Below are 20,109 nucleotides of genomic sequence, written 5' to 3' on the forward strand. Positions count from 1 at the left end.
GTTCAATACATTCAATCTTTATTACTTTTTTTCAAGTTTATTAAGATGAAAATATTTATATATAAATGTAAATATCGGTGACTCAAATTTACGAATGTATAATATTTATATAAAGAAAAAGTATTTAGGAATGTTTTGGTGAAATTTTAGGTACAGACTATTATTAAGTAATAAAATTTGAATTGAAGGGTAAAAAACACATCATTCAAATTATTTATTCTTCCTTTTTCAACAAGAAATAGAAAAACCCTTTTTAGAATAAAAAAGAAAAAACTACAACGATTCTCCATCACGGAGATTCTCAACTAAAAGAAGAAACATTTATTCTCCATCACAAAAAGATTCTCAACTTTCTCTTCAAACAAATCCACAATCTCAATCATACAATAAACATCATAACCAGAATGTACAAAAATGTAGAGAAAAGGAGGTGGTGGCGGTATTCGAAAATCTTAATCTCAATCTCAACATCATAACAACAATCTCAACATCATAACCACAATCTCAATCAGAATAATAATAAAAAGATAAAAGAAGAAGTGGTGAAAACGCAAAAGTATTTGAAAATTAAGACTTACGAAAGGTTTGAAGGAGCGGTGACGTTCAAAGGGTTTGAGGGAGCGCCAGTGTTTGGTTGTAGCAGCGACGTTCAAAGGGTAGCAGCGGCTTTTAGGAAGAGGAGACGCGGATGGGGATGTTAAGGGAGCGGTGGCATTCCAACATTCACGGTAGCAGCGACCAACGACATTTGAAGACGGGGAAGTTAAGGGTAGTAGGGTCAACGACGTTCAGGGAGAGGAGACAGGGATGGGGATGGGGACGTTCACGGGGAAATCATTTTTGCGTTTGAAGAAGGAAAGGGGGATGGAGGGTCTTTGCACTTTGTTTCTTTTTTATTTTGAAATAAGTTTTATTTTAATAATTTTAAATTAAAAAATATTTTAAATAATTTTTTTAATGCCTTTACATATTATGACAACAAATATCTGTTATGTATTAGTAAAATTCTAAAACACCGTTTTTTTCACCAAAAACGCGCTTTTTGATATTTTATGACATTTTTTTCTCTCCTCCTTTCAATTTGGGATGGAATGAACTGTCATAATAGGTCATTTTTCTTGTACTGTAAATAAAAATATAGTTAGTATATATGGTAGTAAGACCCAAAATGATTAATGGAGTAAATATATGTCATTAGTAAAGTTTAGATCATACATTGTGTTTCTATCGATAGCAAGATGATGGCATATATTTAGATTGAGTACAATATCGTTTAGACTTGATGCAATGATATAAGATCGTTTAGGTTGAGTATAAGGGTATAAATCATTTAGACCGGGTACAAATGATTTTTTCACGTGTACGTAACCGATTATTTATGGATGTATTTTTGTTGTTTTACGTTGTGGGTTTGTTGACTTTTACCGAATTTAAAATTGTAAATATTTCGATGTTTTGTTATATTTTTAAAAAACTATTTTATTTTATAAATTAAAGTTAAATATATGCATTAAATATGGATCAAAAATGTAAGTAGTACCTTTAAATAATTTAATATTGATACAAACAACTCAAATATTCCCTACTGAAAGACAGATAAATTTAAAAGAAAAAAGAAAATTACAGTAAAGTATACAATTTTTTTTTTTTTTTTTTTTTTGAATTTTTAGTATGAATATACAGTGTCTCACGAGAAAAAATAAAACAAAACCCCAAAAACCTTTCCCCTACTCAATTTAATTTAATCAAATCATTTAACCTGTCTTCTTTTTAGAGCTATAACTATAAAAATTGGTATTGCTATGAGATTTACTGCAACTTCCATTTTTAATTAACCCGTTGCTGATGACTTTCCTCCAGTTCCACCACCCCCGCCGCCGTATGCGTTGGCTCACGCCTCTCACATGGCTCACCTGTGATCTACCTTTTCTCATCATCCCGTACACCTCCGGCACCCGATACGTCCTGATCAACGGCCATTTTATACCCTCGAAGAACGGGTGCCGTTTGATCTCCGTCGCTCCTTTCTCCGAGCCCAACCGCATCGCCGGATCTTTCACCAACAGCCTCTCTATCAGATCTCTCGCCTCCCCCATCCCCTCCTCTTCCTCCCCCGCTGCTCTGAACTTCACCCCCTCCGACGACGCAATGTTCCTTAATGTAACCTCCTTATTAACTCCTTTAAAAGGCGTCGTCCCGTGCAATAGCTCATAAACAAACACCCCAAACGCCCACCAATCCACGCCGTTACCGTGACCACCGCCGCTCAATAACTCCGGCGCCAAGTACTCATGAGTCCCTACACATGACTTGGAAAACGCAGCCGTCGGCTCCGCTACAAACTCCCCGACAATCTCCTCTTCGTCATCTGGCGTGGTGCGCCACCCAAGACAGCAGCCAGTAGCCTTTGGTCCCGGGCGAGTCCACGTGTGAAAAGTGGGTACCACGTCGGACTTAAAACACAAATCGAAATCCGAGAGCATGACGTGGCCATCCTCACGCAGAAGAACGTTCTCAGGCTTGAGATCACGGTACACGATCCCAAGGGCGTGAAGGTACTCGAGCGCCACCAACACCTCCGCTGCGAAGAATCTCGCCGCCGCAACAGAGAAGCGGCTACCAGGCTGTTTACGGAGGAGGGAGTGGAGGTCTCCTGCAGGACAATAGTCGATAAGGAGGCACGTGTAATGAGAGACGTCGAGACGCGCGTATAGAGTTGGGAGAAACGGGTGGTCCAAAGAAGCCAGAATCTCGGCTTCCGTTTGAACCTGCGAAAGCTTCTTGTTACTGAGAGCTTCCTTATCCACCACTTTCAGGGCGAAACTGGCATGATCGTTGTCTCTCAAATGGCACAAGAACACACGGCCGAGGTTGCCGGTGCCGAGATGGCGGATGAGTTTGAGGTGGCGGAGGTGGAGATGGCCGTCGGAAGAGAGAGTAGTAGCGGCTCTGATGGCGGACCAGTGAGAGTCGGAGCGGTGGTGGGGGCGGAGGTTGAGGGCGGCGGCAGCGGCGGAGAGACGAGATTCATTGAAGCTAAGTGTTAGACTGCTGCGAGCAAGGCTGGTGCGGGCGCTGGAGGAGGTGGTGAAGGTGCGGTCGGTGGTGGTGGAAGTGAAACTGAAATCGAGATCTGAATCGGGAGGGAAGATGGAGTAATCGTCCTCCATTTTGAATGGGAAGCGGGTTTTGCAGTGAAATGGGGTGTGTTAGAGAAAGTTTTATATATACATTATAATGGCGAAGGGAGGAGACAGAGGAAGACGAAAACGAGTGGAAGGTGTGGGGTCTCTGACGCCATTAAAGAAAGCTCTTTGGTTGACCCAATTGTAAATTGAGAGAGAAAGAAAGGAAAGGTTAATATATTTTTATTATAGTTTATTATTGGGTTGACTATACGACTATATGACCAACTTTCATTTTCATTTCTATTCACACATGTCCCTTGTTTGTTCTAGGTAAGAAATCATATCTAAACTATTAGTCCATACAATACAATTAATTATGTGAAACATTTTATGTTTAACAGGAAAACCTTGGTGAATTTATATCATATATGAATAAAACAAATTCTAAAGATATAGAATTATAGTTGAAAACAAATCGAAATTTACTTTTTAATACTAATACGGTCTATATTTGTTTTTAATACTTCAATCATAAAAACTTCAAAATTAAGTATACTTAACTTGGATAAAAGCTATGTTAGGAACGTTGTGAAATTATTTGAAATATAAGCTATAAACACTATATAGTCTTTTATATATATAAATTTTGCGATATTTAAAATTCTTTTTAAATGTTATATATTTCATTAGTCTTTAAAATGTAATTATGTCGCGATTATACTTTTTCATTTATAATATCTCAAAAAACTAGTTAGCGGTACATTTACAATTTTAAAAATAATTTGTCAAATATTTTCAAAATTAAACTTCTTAGATACAAAATTGGGAGTTCAAGTACTTTTATATAATATACAAGACCTGCTCAATACAAGGAGGGTGGACTTATAATTTAACAAAAAAAAAAAAGTTCATCTATTTAAAGTAATTTTGAATTAGGTAAAATTAGAACATTTTTATGACACAAATTACGGGGTTTTGAAATGGAAAATTAAACATTGAATTGTTGAGGGTCTCTCTCTCCTTTCATGATCTATTGGTTTGAATCCTTTTCTTTCCAACTCTATCCAACTAAACAATATAAAACACTCCGTTTAAATGAGGTGTGATTCTAAGGTGAGAGCCGTGTTATGAACATTAATCATAAGTTGGGTCATATTATATGGATTATCACTCATTTTAGAACTTTTAATTTTAGGTTAGAAAATAAATTATTTATACGATTATATTAGCTTAAAAACTTAAAACCATTACTTTTTACACAAATATATCAAATTACATCATTCTGGTATTATTTCCAATAATACTATCTGAAAATTTTCTGTATTTTCATTTTTAGTAGTGGATTACTTCTCCAAACATTGGGTTAATAAGATTGGCATACGATAGATTTTGAAATAAAATTGTGGTTATGGAAATTTAAAGCTTGAATGTATAAAATTATAAATCTCAGAATGTTTATTTAAATAAAATATAATAAAAATTATGAATTTGTATATTTAAAAAAGTTAAAAGTTTAAATGTTAATATAATTATTAGCTCACTAATACTTGAGTTACAACTCCATCAATCTTTCATACATCCATCCATCTTAATTATATAGCAACAAACATAATATATATATATATGATAAGTAAATTTTTGGGAAATGAAGGATGGGTCGGGTTTGGGAGAATGGAAGGAAGCTGACAATGGCTTTTAATGACAATAACCTGTGTATTGGGGATTGTGAAATGCAATTATATTATTATTACTATTATTATTATTATTATTATTATTATTATTATTATTATTATTATTATTATTATTATTATTATTATTTGAGATAAGATTGGGAGTTGCGACAAGTCGGCTGGCCGCCCCCGCCCTTTCTATAGTTTTTTAAGACCACAACATGCCCTCCATTTAATTCCGCACCACCATTTAATCAAAAAATAATATTCTTCTTTTTTCTTTTTTTCTTTTTCCTCATTCAATTCATTCTAAATACACCTTTTCAAACTTAACCTAAACCAAGCGGAGGAACTCCTTCTAAATAATGCACTTGAGGATATGAAAATATCAATATTACGATGACTCCAAAATTAGCGTAGCATAGGATTGAGAATGATGAGAAGGTGGTTTCTTTCATATTTACACACTACATATTAAACCTATGAATTTCACTACATATAACAAAATAGAATCAAGGCAGTTTTCTTTTTCTTTTTTCTTTTTTCTTTTTTCTTTTTTCTTTTTTTTTTCTATAAAAAAAGGGGGAATATAAAAATAAAAATCTAGCGTTTATATCTTAGTTGGAAATGAAGAGAAAAGAAAAGAAAGTATGGATATGTAGAAATGAAAATGGAAAGCAAGTAAAGGGACCATGTGATGGGCCAACACGACCACTTGATAGGGGCCCACGTGGAAATGAACACAATGCTGTCTGCCACGTGGTCAACATCGGCCCTACATTGTCGCTTACCTCCATTTCCATTATTCATTTTTCCCTTTTTTTTCTTCTTCACCTTAATAATTCAATTACTTGGCTTCATGATTCTATTTATTTTAATTAATAATAAACTTTCCTCTTTCTTCCTTTTTTCTTTTTTTTTTTTCTTTTTCTTTTCGGGCGGTTATGTATCCATTCAAAAGCTTACAAAATCAAATCTATAACCCAAATTTTGGAATTGTTTCAAGTTTTGAAAGGACAAATATCAATTCTTATCTTTAACTTTTATAAGTATAATTAATTTTAAATTTTTCATTTTAAGATTTTGTTTTAGATTTCTTAATACATAATTTTCATATATTTATAAGATTTTTTCGATTGAAAAAAGTTTTGAGTAAATTCACCATTAAGTTTGAATAGCAGACTACGTGATAGTAGAAAAGCTTAGTAGTTGATAGATGGTACTACAAAGAAAAACTTAAAAGTCAGTTATAGAGAATATTAGAGAAATCTCAAGGTTAAACTAGAAGAGTTGAGAAGCTCGTAATCATGATTTGTTGTTATATAAATAATCACTTTCAATTGCTTGATTATTGATTATCTCATTTATAAATATATTTGATAATTATCATCATTTTAAAAATAAAAAAAAAAATTACGAGTTTTATTACAAACGTGTTCAATCAAATATAAATATGTATTATTAATGTTCATAATTTTTCCAGCATTGGTGGTTGATTTGAAGATCATCTTTTAGGGATAGCCTTTGCATATAGTTTGGAATCCAAAGAAAGCTTTGTTGTATTAAAAAAGTTGGATTAGAAAAATAATAATGTTTGAGAAAATATATAATTGATATGATCACACAACTAAACAGTTAAAAGCAAATAGATTAAACAATAAGTTGCAATGAATTGGTGCTAATAAATGGGATATTAAACTACTAATTTCTCTAATAAATGATTAGATATATGATATAGGTGCAATGAGTTATAAGGCCAAAAAATGATATAAAACTGGTGAAAGAAATAATTTATGAATGGTGCCTTCAACTACCTTTGAATTATTAAATGAAGGAATTAAATAAGGAAAACATGAAAATAAAATATTTGTCTTTATTTAGAAGATGTAACCTTGGCTTTGCCCCACCTACAAAGTAATATTATCATAAGGTTATTTTATTATTTTTGTAACATCCCAATTAATACTTTGATTAATGCATTTAATGAATTTGAAAGAATCCAATGAAGGGTATAAGAGTTTTCATAACCGCAAATGCATGGTTCTAGAAACTTTCTTTTTCTTTTTTTCTTTTTTTTTTCTTTTTACAATTTTAATTATTAATTAATTCCAACTTGTTACTTAAAAAAAAAAAAAAAAAAAAAAACCTCAGTTTTACGAGGATGATGCAGCCTTTATATATCTATTTTGAATCTCATGTATTTGATCTTGTTAGTATTTTTTTACTAGTTTTCTTTAATAATTTTGAATATTATTAATATATTATAAACAGAAGAAAAAAATGTATTATTTCAATCGATGAAGAACAAATAAACATTACTGCATAATCGTTTGAAATAGTTTGATTTGTTATTTTTCTTATAGAGAATGTTGATCTCCCTTTGCTATATGTTGCAACAAATAGAAAAATTAACAAAATGAGGATAGATATGTTAACATAAACTTTATTATAAAAAGAAAAATGTTTTAAAAAATATATATAGAATAAACATTGAAAAAAAAACATATAATTTTTTTATTCAATTTTTAGAATTCATATTTACGATGGAAGATTTAAATTAAGAAAATGAAGTGTAATATTATATTATTTAAGAAAAATTATTATAGATTGTGATTCAAACTGAATGACAAATAATAAGTTACAAAAGTAATAATAAGTTTTAATGATGTTTATTGTTAGATGAGGTTGGCTAAAAGACATTGAGAAGTAAAACAGAGTTAGATATAGGTTGATGAACACAATTGAAAGTAATGCATTTTTTCGATAACTAAAATATAATAATATTAATATTTTAAACTAACTTTTTTTAAATTATATATTATTTATGTAAAAGAAAAAAAGAAAAAAAGAAAGAAAGAGAGAAAGAATTTAGATGGAGTCACATGGCAAAGACACGTGACACCAGCCTGGGGGTGTGATGATTTAATAATTGTTTATATATATATATATATATATATATATATATATATATATATAATTTAATTTAAAAAATAAAGGTATAAAAGATGAGGGCTTGACATGTGTTTTGTTCATGGCACTGACTCCTACCAAATTAACAATTCCATCTAATAAGTTCTCAAGTTAATAAAATAAATTAGCATAAATATGAAGATAAATTTGTTCCCATTAAAATATTCATTATTTCTACCTTCTATATTAATATATGAAAGAAGATGCCATTTTATGATCATATGTAGTTGACTTTTTTAATCATTATCATCCATATTGCATACATAATAAAATAAGGATGCCTCCAATATCTTAATTATATTAGAGAACCTTAAATTTCACTTTCATTTTTTCACTTATAATTCAGTAGTATTTAATTCCCTTTTGGATGAAACATTCACTTCGGTATAAGTTTAGTTTATTGGTACTAGAATTAATTCTGCAATTTCACTTGAATGATCTCCTTAATTAAATAACTGACTTTCAACATCAATCTAATCTATGAAAAAGAATGGAAAATCATTCATATGCAAATGGAGTGGAAGTCATTCAGTACTTGTGGTTTGGTAACAAAAAAAAGTATAGCTTTGGAGCCTCTCGATCAATGCCTCCCTGAATTTTGAAGAATATATGGATAATCAATGAGTGAGGAGGAGCCTTCAAACCGTTGATTTGAATATAGTAAGAACCTAATATCGTTTAACCCCAACTTTGAAAGGGATCATCATAACACTCAGCTCCACTTAGGGGAAGGACTAACTTTTTCTAATTTGTACAATTAATAAACATTATATCTTGGGATAAACCCTCCCTATTCTAACACATCAAATAAGCATACAAATCATGGAGAAATTAAGATAGAACAATAAAATTTTATATAGAAATACATTATTCATAATTAAATGAAAATAAACAAAACTAATACGATTCATAGTGAACTTAATTGAACTAAAAACCAAAAAAGTTCCTCACAGACTACTTTAATTTACCAAAGAAGATTGAGAGACGAAAACTGTAGAAAAGATACCAACTAAAGAAAGAGGGGGAAAACATTTAAAAAAGAGAAAAAAAAAAGGGAGAGAGAGACATTTACATGACAATTAAGGTTGAGTTAGAATTATGAATGTCTTAGGAAAACAAACTGAAAATGATAAAGCTTACTACTACTACTACTACACTACATGTTGTATATATACAAACATAGAGAAGTTGGTTGCAAAAAATTATTGAATATTCAAAAAGTGACCAATAAGGACCATAAAATATGGGTTTTTATTTCAGGAACTATATGATTAGAAAATCCTAATCGATGGAACAATGTGATTGAAAAAAAATCCCTTTTTATTCTTTATACATAAAAAAATTTGCAATGGGTGTAAAAAGAAATAAACCCAGCAGCCTACCTAATTCATAATCCTGTGATATATATATATATATATATATATATATATATAGAAAATGAAACAGTTGTAAATAATTGATAATCAATATTGAAATAAAAGTGGTGATTAGATAAAATATTAAATACATTATTCAATAATCCCTAAGGAATATGGTTGGTACATTTTCCAAACTATGTTGTTTCGGAAGTCGTACCAATCACTTTATTTATGTATGTAAAAAGTAATGTGGAGATACAAATTGAATGTGAATATGGTATAGGGTAGGTGCATTTTTTGAATATAATGGACCAACAACATATATATATATATAAATAATAGTACTAATTATTTTTTTTTTTTAAAAAAAAAGAAAGAATTAGAATTAAGTGATAAAATTAAGAAAATAGTTATAGAGTAATAAAGAATATAATTAGGTGGATGCATAAAACCAAATATGAATAAAATGGCTTTTTGGCGTATAGAGTAGAGAAGTGAGGAAAAGGGCAGCGGAGACATTTTGGGTTTTCAAATATTGGATCAGATGCAATGTATTTTCATTCCCATCAAACTCTTATGCTTATAACTGACTAATAATTCTGAATCATTATTATTACATTTAATTCAAACTCTATAATATTATTCAACCACATTTTTATATTTTATTTACATTTAATATTCTCAAGAAAAATAAAAACAACAACAACAACAACTACTATAGTCTATATATATTATATATACTTATACCTATATAGGGTAGAGAGGGAGTTTGATGTCGTTTTTAATTAATGATAATATATTATATTTATATAATCAACTTGAATTTCGTAGTTGAGCCCATCCTTTGTTAGTTGAGTGTTTTCAAAGGTTTTACACCCACTTTTCTACTTTTCATAATATTATAATAAACTTTATTGCTTTTTTTTTTTTTTTTCCTTCAAATTTTGTTAAGATGGATAAATTCTTAGCCCCCAAGATAAAATGATATTAAGATACATAAACCAATCGAATATGTCACTTACAAGTAATTGATTAAAGGAGTAAAAATTGAAAATTTGCTTTGTATACTATTTTTTATTCTATGTTTGGCACAAGCTTAATACACATATCCATCCTGCTACATTCCATTCTCACTAGATGATTAACTTGGTGATTCAATTAGAGATTTTTATTGGTTGTTTTAAATGACTTGAGACTTCTCTAGTGGAAACCCAAATAATATTTTTTTTCTTTAGGACTTTTTTCTTCAACTCATTTCTCTTTTCTAACTTGTTTTTGGTTGGTATTAATTAATTAATTAATTATATATACACACACATATTTATTATCTCACTGTCAATTCGAAAGCTTAGCAGTTAAACATTGAAATTATGGCTTTTGTACTTTAGATATCCAATTTTTAAAATATGTATAATAGTACTTTTGATTCTATATATTATTATTTTGAATGTTTGTAATCAACCAATCTTTCACTTTTATTTTTACTGCTACTACATTAATTTATGGTTAGAATTTGAATACTTTAGAAAGACAATTTTTTTCTCCAAAATATTTGGATGATATAACATCTTATCTAACCTACGTTAATAAAAGGTCACAAAACAAAAACATAAAAGTCAAGTAAAAAGAAAAAATAAAATCTAACACTAATTTAAAATTATGAAATGAATACAATTTTTAAAATGTCAAAGATGACCACATAGTGGTAGTAGCTAAATATGATGTGTGAAAGTATTTAGATATCTTTGTGTTGAAGAGAAATTTTGATGGGTATCCAAATTTGAACATTGAGATTCTTGAGCATATGAGAAGAGGCATCTTCACATGTCAATATTAGTGTTCCATATGACATGTTTTTGACTAATATATAAATTGAATCTTTTTAGAATTATTCAGGGAAAATACAATAAATTATGAATTTAATTAGTTCGGAGATTTTGTAAGCTCTATAAATTTTTTTATGTTCGTGTTGTCAAACTCAATTTAATATTTAACTTTTGTATATTTCTCAACTTATTTGGTCAGTTTGGGTTAAATAAATCATGCGAGATGAATTCATAAGTTATTATAAAAATTGATGTGAGAGAGAAACAAAAACAAAATCATTATAATTATTGATGCATATAAGAGCCTCTATTTAATTTTATATATAGACTAAATTATTATTAAATAAAAACAATAACTTTTCAATATTTAGATTTACTTTCAAAAATACTTTATTTTATGGAAGGTTGTGATATTACCCTAAACCCTTGTTGTTAAGGATATCAAGACTACATTTAGAATAGTTATATAGAATTGTGATGAGAGTTTAGATGATGTAGGCAATGAATATTGGTTCATTCTAGGCTACTTCCACGCCACTTCACGTCCTAATTTTCGTTCAAAATAGAAATTTTTAGTGAAACAGTCAACGATAATATTGTAAATTTTTAAGAAAATATACAATTTTTTTTTTAAAAAAAAATGACAGAGAAAGATTGGGAGTATTTTCTTCAGGTGTGTATATAGAATTTAACCTATAATGTACTGTCACCAACTCTTTAGATTTCTTAGAAAACAATTGATTAGAATACTTGGAGTTGTGTTTTTTTTTTTTTTTTTTAATAAAATAAAGGATAGGTTCACTTTTTATTTCACAATGTATGAGAGATTTGATCAAAAAAATCTTTAAAATATTTTCATTTTCTTTTATAATTTTATATGTAAAAAGAAACACCTGAATCAACTAAGTTGAATAAACTAACATGATTGGACTAGATTGAGCAGTGACTTGAGTAGATAGATTCCAAAACATATTTTTCAATTCCACCAAGAATTTCCATCCACAAATGTTCCCTTTGACATAATCAATTGATTGCCAATAGATCAATTCCATCAATTTCAAAGTAATCAAGCTGCTTGGAATTACAAAAAACTCTCAACAATTCTAACAAATGTACACACCAGACTAGACATACCAACAAATATAAGAGATAAGAATTCCTTCCTTTTCCAAATGAAACTACATGAGAAATCAAGTGGATGAGATGATACCATCATCATCATCATCATCCCAAAATGAATATTCACACACATACATGGGTACTATATGAAAAGTCAATAATCTCTACAATTCCTTCTAATTGCAAAACATAAAAAATAAAAATAAAAATAAAAGTCAATTGTTTTTTTTTTACTGATATCAAAGAACAGTTCTCCCTACTGTTGTTCCCATATTCCAACCCCTTTCCTTTTCCTTCTTACTTTGAATACCATCTTTATTTACTCTCCTACCATTACCTAACAACACCCTATGCGCCGCCGCCATCCTTCCTCGACTTCCAATGGAGACCCTGACTTTCTCCATCCCTACAGTGATACCGCCTCGTCTCATGTGTTGTTGCATTGGAGACTTCATTTTTATCTTCTTCTGAAGGCTTCGTCTCAACATGTTGCTCAACTTTTTGCCTCCATATTTTATCTCTTTAGGACTGTCACACTGCACCTGTTCAGGGAAGCAGTTACTATCATCCGATCCGTTGACTTCGTCTATCTTGTCGGCGGCTAATGTCAACATGGGTGATGGGAGATGAGCGGAGCTTGGTATGCTTGGTAGTGGGATTAGGGAGTTTCTCCTAGGAGCGAGGGTCGTCGGTACACGTCGGGCCATTGTGCAAATAGATGCTCTTCCTGTTCTCTTCGGTGGCACAAAACATCGTTCAACCATCTCTGGATTGTTCTCCTTCTCTGCGGAATCAGTGTACTTGGTGGCACCATCCACTGGAGGAAAGGGAAATGATGGTTTGAAGCCATTGTTTTCAGTTAGTGGATGAGTGAGATTTGTTTGCTCCTTTCCAAGTATGTTGTTAAATGGTCCATGTAGATTTTTTTGACTACCTACTAATGGTCGAGTTGCAAGTTGTGGCCTCAATGGTGCAGACTTATGATCTTCTGATTCGGTTTTCATTTGCTGTTCTGCTATTTTGGCGTCAACATGCTGACGTGCTAACTTTCTTTCAACAAGAAGTTGAGCTTCAAGTTCTTTGACCTGTAATGAGCTCACAAAATCAGCACAAGAATATGGTTTGGGTTTCTCTTAAGTCAATATAAAAATTCTATTACCTTGTCTTGAAGACTTCTGTTCTTCTGATCTTTTTCCTTCATCTTCAAGTCTAATCCATGAATTGTTTCTTCCATTTTTCTTATCTGTAGATCTTTACTCTTCATATCCTGTTTTGTTTTCTCAGTCTAACACAAGCAATGCATGAACGACACTTGAGAACAATAATACAAAGACACGAATAACGGTACAACACTACTTAAAAACATGAAACCAAACAGGGTAGTGAAGCTTTTACCATCTGTTTGCATTTAAGGAATTCAGACATATCAAGCTGTCTCTTTGCAGGTCCCAACTCAATTCCTCTTACTCTGCTAGCAAAGTTCAATGAGCAAAGAGTCTCATTCAAGTCATTTTCGTTGGGACTGATCTGTACGAACATGAGTGTCTTTGAATCTCCCCCTAACGATAGGGATTCCATTTATCAATAAAGCCATAAGCAATGTATTTTATGTAATATAGCACAAAAGATACACTACCTAGTGAATCTTGAAGCAAGTGAGTGAGCTTGGAGTTCCTGCCAAGAGTCGAGAACGAAGGAAGACAGGATGGCGGTTATTTGCAAGTCCTGAGATAACATAACAGCAGAACAGTCCAAATCTTATTTACCTGAAAGGAACATGTGGGCTTTTTGTTGCAAGAGCAGATATTACATCGCCAAGTGCGGAAAGAGATCTATTAATATTTTGTGTTTCTTTGAGTCGTTCAACCTGTACTTCTACTTTGGCAATTCGCTCGCTACCTGCCAAGTCCACCAACCACAATTTGCTGCTAGTGCATTCCCCATTTAGCAAATTCTCCCCCTTCACCATCACACAATGTATGCTGTTTGTGAAGAAACAACCAAAATCACATATTCAGCATGATGACATCCTTTTACTATGTAAACCAAATGTAAAAGAGATAGACATACCAGTGGGATCGGCTGCTGTGCTCATTACAATTGGTCGAACCAACAGCTCTTGCATTACTGCCAGTTTGTAGAACTTCCCAAACTTCATTCATGTTGTCGACAGGGGCCTCAACCATACCAGGAACATGATGTATTCCTTCACTAATTTGTCGAACTTCGAGCCTGAAATAATATATGAAAGTGAAAATTTTCACTATGGGACATAGTAGTATCTAACTTACCCTTCCTTTAACTAATAATCAACAATTATCATAGGGTAGATATAACAGAAGGCCAAAAAAAATTTACTTGCAGATACTGAAAATCTATATCATATAAGAGTAAGTTGTTGAAAACTCATTTGGATCGTTTGATGAAATGGTTAATCACAATCTTACCTTTTTGCACTGTTCCCCGATTGAGATCCCGAGACTAGCAAGTCCCGTATTTGCTCATTATACACTTCCAATACGCTAACAGATACTTTATATCGATGTAACTTCTGCCTCTCTTTCGTTAAGCGAAACAACTCTTCAAGAATCCTATAATTGACTCCACGAGCTCCTTCAGTCCCCTCCATTGTAAAAGTTTTTCCAGTTCCAGTTTGGCCATATGCAAATATACAAACATTATACCCATCTAGAACTGAAGCTGCAAATGGCGCAGTATCTTCAAAGACATCTCCTACAAATACATGAGCATGAATAATCAGTATGCTATCGACATCACATCTTATACACTACTTAACTTCAACTCATTACCTTGATTCGCTTGAGGGCCAAAGACAGCATCAAATTTAAAGATCCTTCTGGGAGCCCCGTTTGATTTAACAATCAATTCCCCATCTTTAGCTGACTCAAAATCAACAACCATTGATGCTCCAGATGCAATCTCTTCTGTATTTAAGGGCCTACACCGACAAAAGACCCTGATGTTTCCTGCAATGAAGAGTATGACATCACTAACCGCCTTCAGTTTCTCTAAGTGTGTCATGTCTATGAAACTAGAACACCACAATAAAGCTAGCTGACCTTTCAACTCCAACATCTTATTGTAGAGTTCTTTCCGTTCCTTAGCTCCTTCAACAAATTTAGTCTTCAAGTTTTCTTGCAAATCTAACTGTTGTTTAACTACCGAAGATTCAAGGGAAAAAACCAGTGGACTCAGAGTTAATTCGCAATGTATTCATAGAATTAACGTCATTCAGATACTTGTAAGAAAGATGGCTTGCTAACTTACACGCTGTCTGAATTTTAGAAGTCATTTCATTCATATCCACAAAGCAGTTCTTGAATACAAGCGCCTCCTCCGATAGTTTGATGTTTTCCATTTTCATAATCTGATAGATGAATCTTCTCAATAACTCATTCTTATTTTTTGATATGATGAAAGTATACTTCTTTAGTGCATACCTTTACTTTTCTGGTAAGGTCCCTCAATGAAGAAAACCATCTGCTCTTCTCCTTCACCTGTCCCTCAATGGCAAAAGCTGTGACGGGTTAAAGGAAAAGCAAAAAAAAAAAAAAAAAAACATCAAAGGGTCATCGAACAAATAGTAAAGTAGAAAGAAGCTACAAAGACGGTGTCTATTACCAAGAGATCCAACATGCATTGACTTGCGCATTAGCTCGTTTTGTAGCTCATTTAGAGACTTCCAAGCTTCTTGACATTCCCTACCCTTTTGATTGTTTTCCTTTTTAAGTTCCTCCACATCTTTCCTTGCAGCTGCTAGCTCATTCTTCATGAGCTCGAAATCCTTTTGGAGCTCTATGTACTTCTTCTCTTTTACCATCAACTCGCTACCATCCTACAAATCATCATAATGCAATAGTTTTAAAGAATGCCCACAACAAGTATTGATCCTAATTTCCTAAATATGATCAAATTTATAAGCAGGTTTACTCTGGACGTCTCTGAGTTTTCTAGTTGAGAAGATCCCACACCTTCGAGCCGTTCAACTTCTTTGATATCTGACATGAAAATTCCATCATCACTAGCTGATAAGTACTAGAATTTGAACAAATATGAACCAACTTATATAATGCTTGGTTTAACTCACTTGAAGTAATATCTTTCCTCACAGAAATACCACAAACAATTGGCCTACCCATCAGTCCTTCAAATCTAATGGTTAAATCTTTTACATCTACAGAAGTTTTGAGGTCGGATACAATGAGAGGCTTATTCCCACCAACACGAGCATATATATCTAGGCCAGAAACAACCTACAACCAAATCAACAACACATCTACTGAGATTTCTTAAGATTAGGAAAGAGAAAATCAATATGATTTCATTTAGATGATTGAGAAAATGTGCTGACCTTCTGGTCTTGCAAATAGACATCAAACACCCTCATACCAGAAGGACCATTGGTAAATACAATTTCAGCAAAATGAAGGTCAACAACATAATTCCCAGGTTCCAATGATGAGAGATTGTAACAAAAGTTCCCATAACGAGCTGTTTGGTATAGAGGATGCTCAATTTCATCAGACCTAATGGTATCACCACCCTTGTACCAATTGTCTTCCACATAGTTTATCCCATCAAAAGTCACAACATCATTTGAGGAACCCGAGTTGATACTAACAGCTTGAAGGAGTTCTTCAGATTGCAGAGAACTAGTAACTGGAGGAGGAGGAGCCAACTCGAAGGAAGATTCTGGAGAAAGTTCGTGTTCATAGGTTTCACACAACTTGGAAAATCGAACAGATGGGGTCCTCTGATTGTACTTAACCTCAATTCCAGAAAAACTATTTTCAAAGGAAAGCTCCATGGAAGATTCCATAGGTTTACAACCCTTGATATCCAAGAATTCTGGTGAATCACAGTAGTTATCTACTGGAATATCAGGAGAACCAGCACAGATAACTAGATCAGGAGAAGTCAAGGTAAATTCCGGAATGGACACCCCTGCAATTCATAAAGATTCAAGATAAGACCAAAATTTAGGTTTTCATCATCACATCAACTGAATGAAAATTGGGTCATAAAAAATTAGGGCATTTAATGTGAAATTCAAAGAAAACTCTCAATTCACAAAGGTCAGTAAAGAACCCGGTAACCCACCATAAATTTTCAATCAATCACAAAATATTCGAAGAACTCAACCTCAGTAATAACGCACAAAAGCATAGAACAAAGTTATTACCTTGACCTGGGGTGGAACACGAATCTTGATCTTGCATCGTAACCAAAGTATGTAAGAGGCGAAGTTTCTAGAAAAAAAGGAAGAGAACAGCAAAGAAATGAAATGAATAGCCAGAAATGGGAATCTAATTAATGGGTAAGAAATGAGTGTACCAAATGAAATGAAGAGAGAATTAGAAGAAGAAGAAGAAAGTGGAGAAGAGATTCAAATGGGGGAGGCGGGAAGTAATGGAAATTCCTGAAGGAAGCAATAATGAGGTATAAAGATTCAATGAGAAAGGTGAAATATGAGAATTTGAGAGGCGATGAGTTAAAAGAGAGAGAGAGAGAGACCAAAATTTTTGCGTTACTCTTTCGACGACATATTAGACGACCGTTGGTTTTCGTTTTTGAAATTTGAAAATGGGCCTTCGTATTATATTAAAAAGAAAAGAAAAGAAAAGAAAAGTAATTTGAAATTGGTTAAACCGGGGAAGGGTTGCCCCGTTTTCCTCTTCCTCACGTGCCGGATCCTTTTTTTCTTTTTACTATTCTAATTTTATTTTGTTTCGTCTAATCTAATTACTATATTTTATATTTTATATTTGGTTTAACAATATACTTTTATTCGTACATATTGGCATATGCAGCGATGTGTATCTTTTCAGAGATGGAAGGAATACCGCAATCATCCTAGAGAAGGAAGAGAATATCACATATTCAATTTTATTCTATATTTAGCAATGTATAGGATACAGAATATAGTGTGACAGATGTAATTTATTTTTTCCTAAGATAGCTACCATAGCTGATAAATAAGTGATAGAACATGAGAAGAAATGATCTGAATATTGTAATAGGTTTTAACCTCTGATCAATAATATCTGGGCGGGAGGGGAGATTCTTGGGAGTCTTGTGTTTTGTATTTACTATTCTGATTTGAGACATGGTATCAGAGCCAAGTTCGAACCATATCCGTTCCTCTCTCTAAACGATAACCATGGCAGAAGAGACGAATAACCAGCAACTCATTGTGGATGGCAATACTGTGTCGTCCAAGTTCATTGAAGATCTCACCGAGAAATTAACCAAGGCGATGTTTCGAAACTTTCAACCGCCGCTTGGTCCAGCCACAGGACCTGAGGGAGGGCTACCACCAATGACGATAGTGTTCAACGGCCGTAACTATGGTGTATGGTCGCAAATGGTGGAGGTGCTCCTTGCATCTAAGGACAAACTCGGCCATATCAATGGCGAACGAACTCAACCTGCGTCTAATGACACAGGCTACAAGCGATGGATGTCTGACAACTCCATGGTAAAAGGTTGGATTCTCAGCTCCCTTGACCCTAATTTGATTGGGAATTTCATACGGTTTTCTACTGCCAAGGAGGTATGGGATAGCATCAAATTAACATTTTTTGATGGTAATGACAACACCCAGATCTATGATCTTGAAGTAAAGGTTTATGGGTTAAAACAAACCGGTACACTAGAAGATTATTTCTATACTCTACAAGGACTTTGGAAGGAGATTGAGTTTAGAAAACCAAACCCTATGACCTGTCCCATAGATATTGAGAAATATAACAGAGTAGAGCAAGATAGAAAGGTGTATATTTTCCTTGGGGGTCTTGAGGACAGATTCGATGGCATTCGGGCCGAGATCCTTAGGATGACACCATTACCAACTGTTGAAGAGACGTATGGACATGTGCGTCGTGAAGATGTGCGTCAATCTGTTATGGTTGGCAAGAGCACGGATTTGTCTAACTCAGCGGCAATGATTGTGCAAGGTGCAAAACAGGTTGCTGGTGTTCCTCACATCAGTACTAACTCAACCCATGGGAACAGTAACAACTCGGTTCCAGGAGATCCACTGTCTCTGTCATCGCAGGTACAGGGAAAGGAATCCAGTTCTAATCAAGGTGCTGTACACTTTACAACACGATACAACAAAACTGAAGCAGTTCTCAAGTGCACCCACTGTGGCGGCAAAGGCCATAGTAAAGACACCTGTTTTAAAATCCATGGGTACCCAGATTGGTACAAGGAGTTGAAAAAGAAGCAAGCTGAGGCAAAAAGAGGCAAGGTCTCCATTGCAGTATCGGGTAAGAATGGTGATGATTCTCCAAGTGAAGGTATAATCTTTCTCTCCTCCAACTTGTCTAATGATAACAGTACATGGATAGTTGATTCCGGTGCATCTGATCACATGACATTCACTAAAACTGATCTTACTGCTGAGTGTGTTACAAAGAAAACTGAGATATTAAATGCTAACGGAATCTCCTATCCAGTGAAATGTGCAGGAAGTATTAAAGTAACCTCTCAGTTAAACTTATCAAATGTACTGGTAGTACCATCTCTGGCTACGAGGCTAATGTCAGTCAGTAAATTGACAAAGGACAGAAATTGTGTGGTAAAGATGTATTCTGACTATTTTATAATCCAGGACATCCTCACGAAGGAGATCATTGGGCGTGGTATTGAAAGAGATGGGTTGTATCATCTTGAAGATCTTAAAGCTGGAAGAGCAAGTTTAGTGGTTGATCAAACGGAAGTGCAGAATAAAATTTGGACATGGCACCGACGTTTGGGTCATCCTTCTCTTGGGTATATGAAGAAACTTCTGCCTCATTTATTCAAGAATAACAATCTTACTGTGTTTAATTGTGATACTTGCATAAAAGCAAAGAGTCATCGTGTGTCGTATGCACCAAGTTCAAATAAAAGTAATAGTCCTTTTGATTTGATTCACTCAGACGTGTGGGGACCCGCTCCTGTAAGCTCTATAGATGGAAATAAATGGTTTGTGTTATTTATCGATGACTGTACAAGAATGACATGGGTTTAC

General features: G+C 33.3%; 2 protein-coding genes and 1 long non-coding RNA gene across 3 annotated transcripts; 1 reads left to right on the top strand and 2 right to left on the bottom strand.

The window, feature by feature from the left end:
* Positions 1-1,578: 1,578 nt before the first annotated feature.
* Positions 1,579-3,412, bottom strand: LOC103492987 (serine/threonine-protein kinase WAG1). The gene has a single exon (XM_008453594.3). It carries the CDS (start codon positions 3,168-3,170, stop codon positions 1,755-1,757), a length of 1,416 nt encoding a protein of 471 aa, XP_008451816.2. The 5' UTR covers positions 3,171-3,412; the 3' UTR covers positions 1,579-1,754.
* An 8,671-nt stretch (positions 3,413-12,083) lies between these two features.
* On the bottom strand, positions 12,084-17,620 carry LOC103492988 (kinesin-like protein KIN-14Q). The gene is made up of 16 exons (XM_008453595.3): positions 17,275-17,620; positions 16,444-17,036; positions 16,180-16,345; positions 16,023-16,090; positions 15,714-15,927; positions 15,533-15,609; positions 15,360-15,459; positions 15,152-15,250; positions 14,882-15,058; positions 14,519-14,804; positions 14,142-14,303; positions 13,838-14,053; positions 13,708-13,745; positions 13,467-13,630; positions 13,231-13,356; positions 12,084-13,156 (listed from the first exon to the last, which is right to left on the bottom strand). Exons 1-16 carry the CDS (start codon positions 17,309-17,311, stop codon positions 12,311-12,313), a joined length of 3,369 nt encoding a protein of 1,122 aa, XP_008451817.2. The 5' UTR covers positions 17,312-17,620; the 3' UTR covers positions 12,084-12,310.
* On the top strand, positions 13,068-13,664 carry LOC127150154 (uncharacterized). The gene is made up of 3 exons (XR_007822166.1): positions 13,068-13,191; positions 13,356-13,415; positions 13,517-13,664. It is a non-coding gene; the product is annotated as an uncharacterized LOC127150154 (long non-coding RNA).
* Positions 17,621-20,109: the final 2,489 nt, after the last annotated feature.

The sequence above is a fragment of the Cucumis melo genome, chromosome 7 (genome assembly GCF_025177605.1).
Source record: "Cucumis melo cultivar AY chromosome 7, USDA_Cmelo_AY_1.0, whole genome shotgun sequence".
Lineage (NCBI taxonomy): Eukaryota > Viridiplantae > Streptophyta > Magnoliopsida > Cucurbitales > Cucurbitaceae > Cucumis > Cucumis melo.

Coding starts and splice junctions, on each gene's coding strand:
- LOC103492988 (XM_008453595.3), bottom strand. CDS start 17,311: ATGCAAGATCAAGATTCGTGTTCCACCCCAGGTCAAG. Junction 16,091..16,179: donor GAGGAAAGATATTACTTCAA/GTGAGTTAAACC, acceptor TTTTCATGTCAG/ATATCAAAGAAGTTGAACGG. Junction 13,746..13,837: donor AGCCCACATGTTCCTTTCAG/GTAAATAAGATT, acceptor GACTCTTGGCAG/GAACTCCAAGCTCACTCACT.
- LOC103492987 (XM_008453594.3), bottom strand. CDS start 3,170: ATGGAGGACGATTACTCCATCTTCCCTCCCGATTCAGATCTCGATTTC.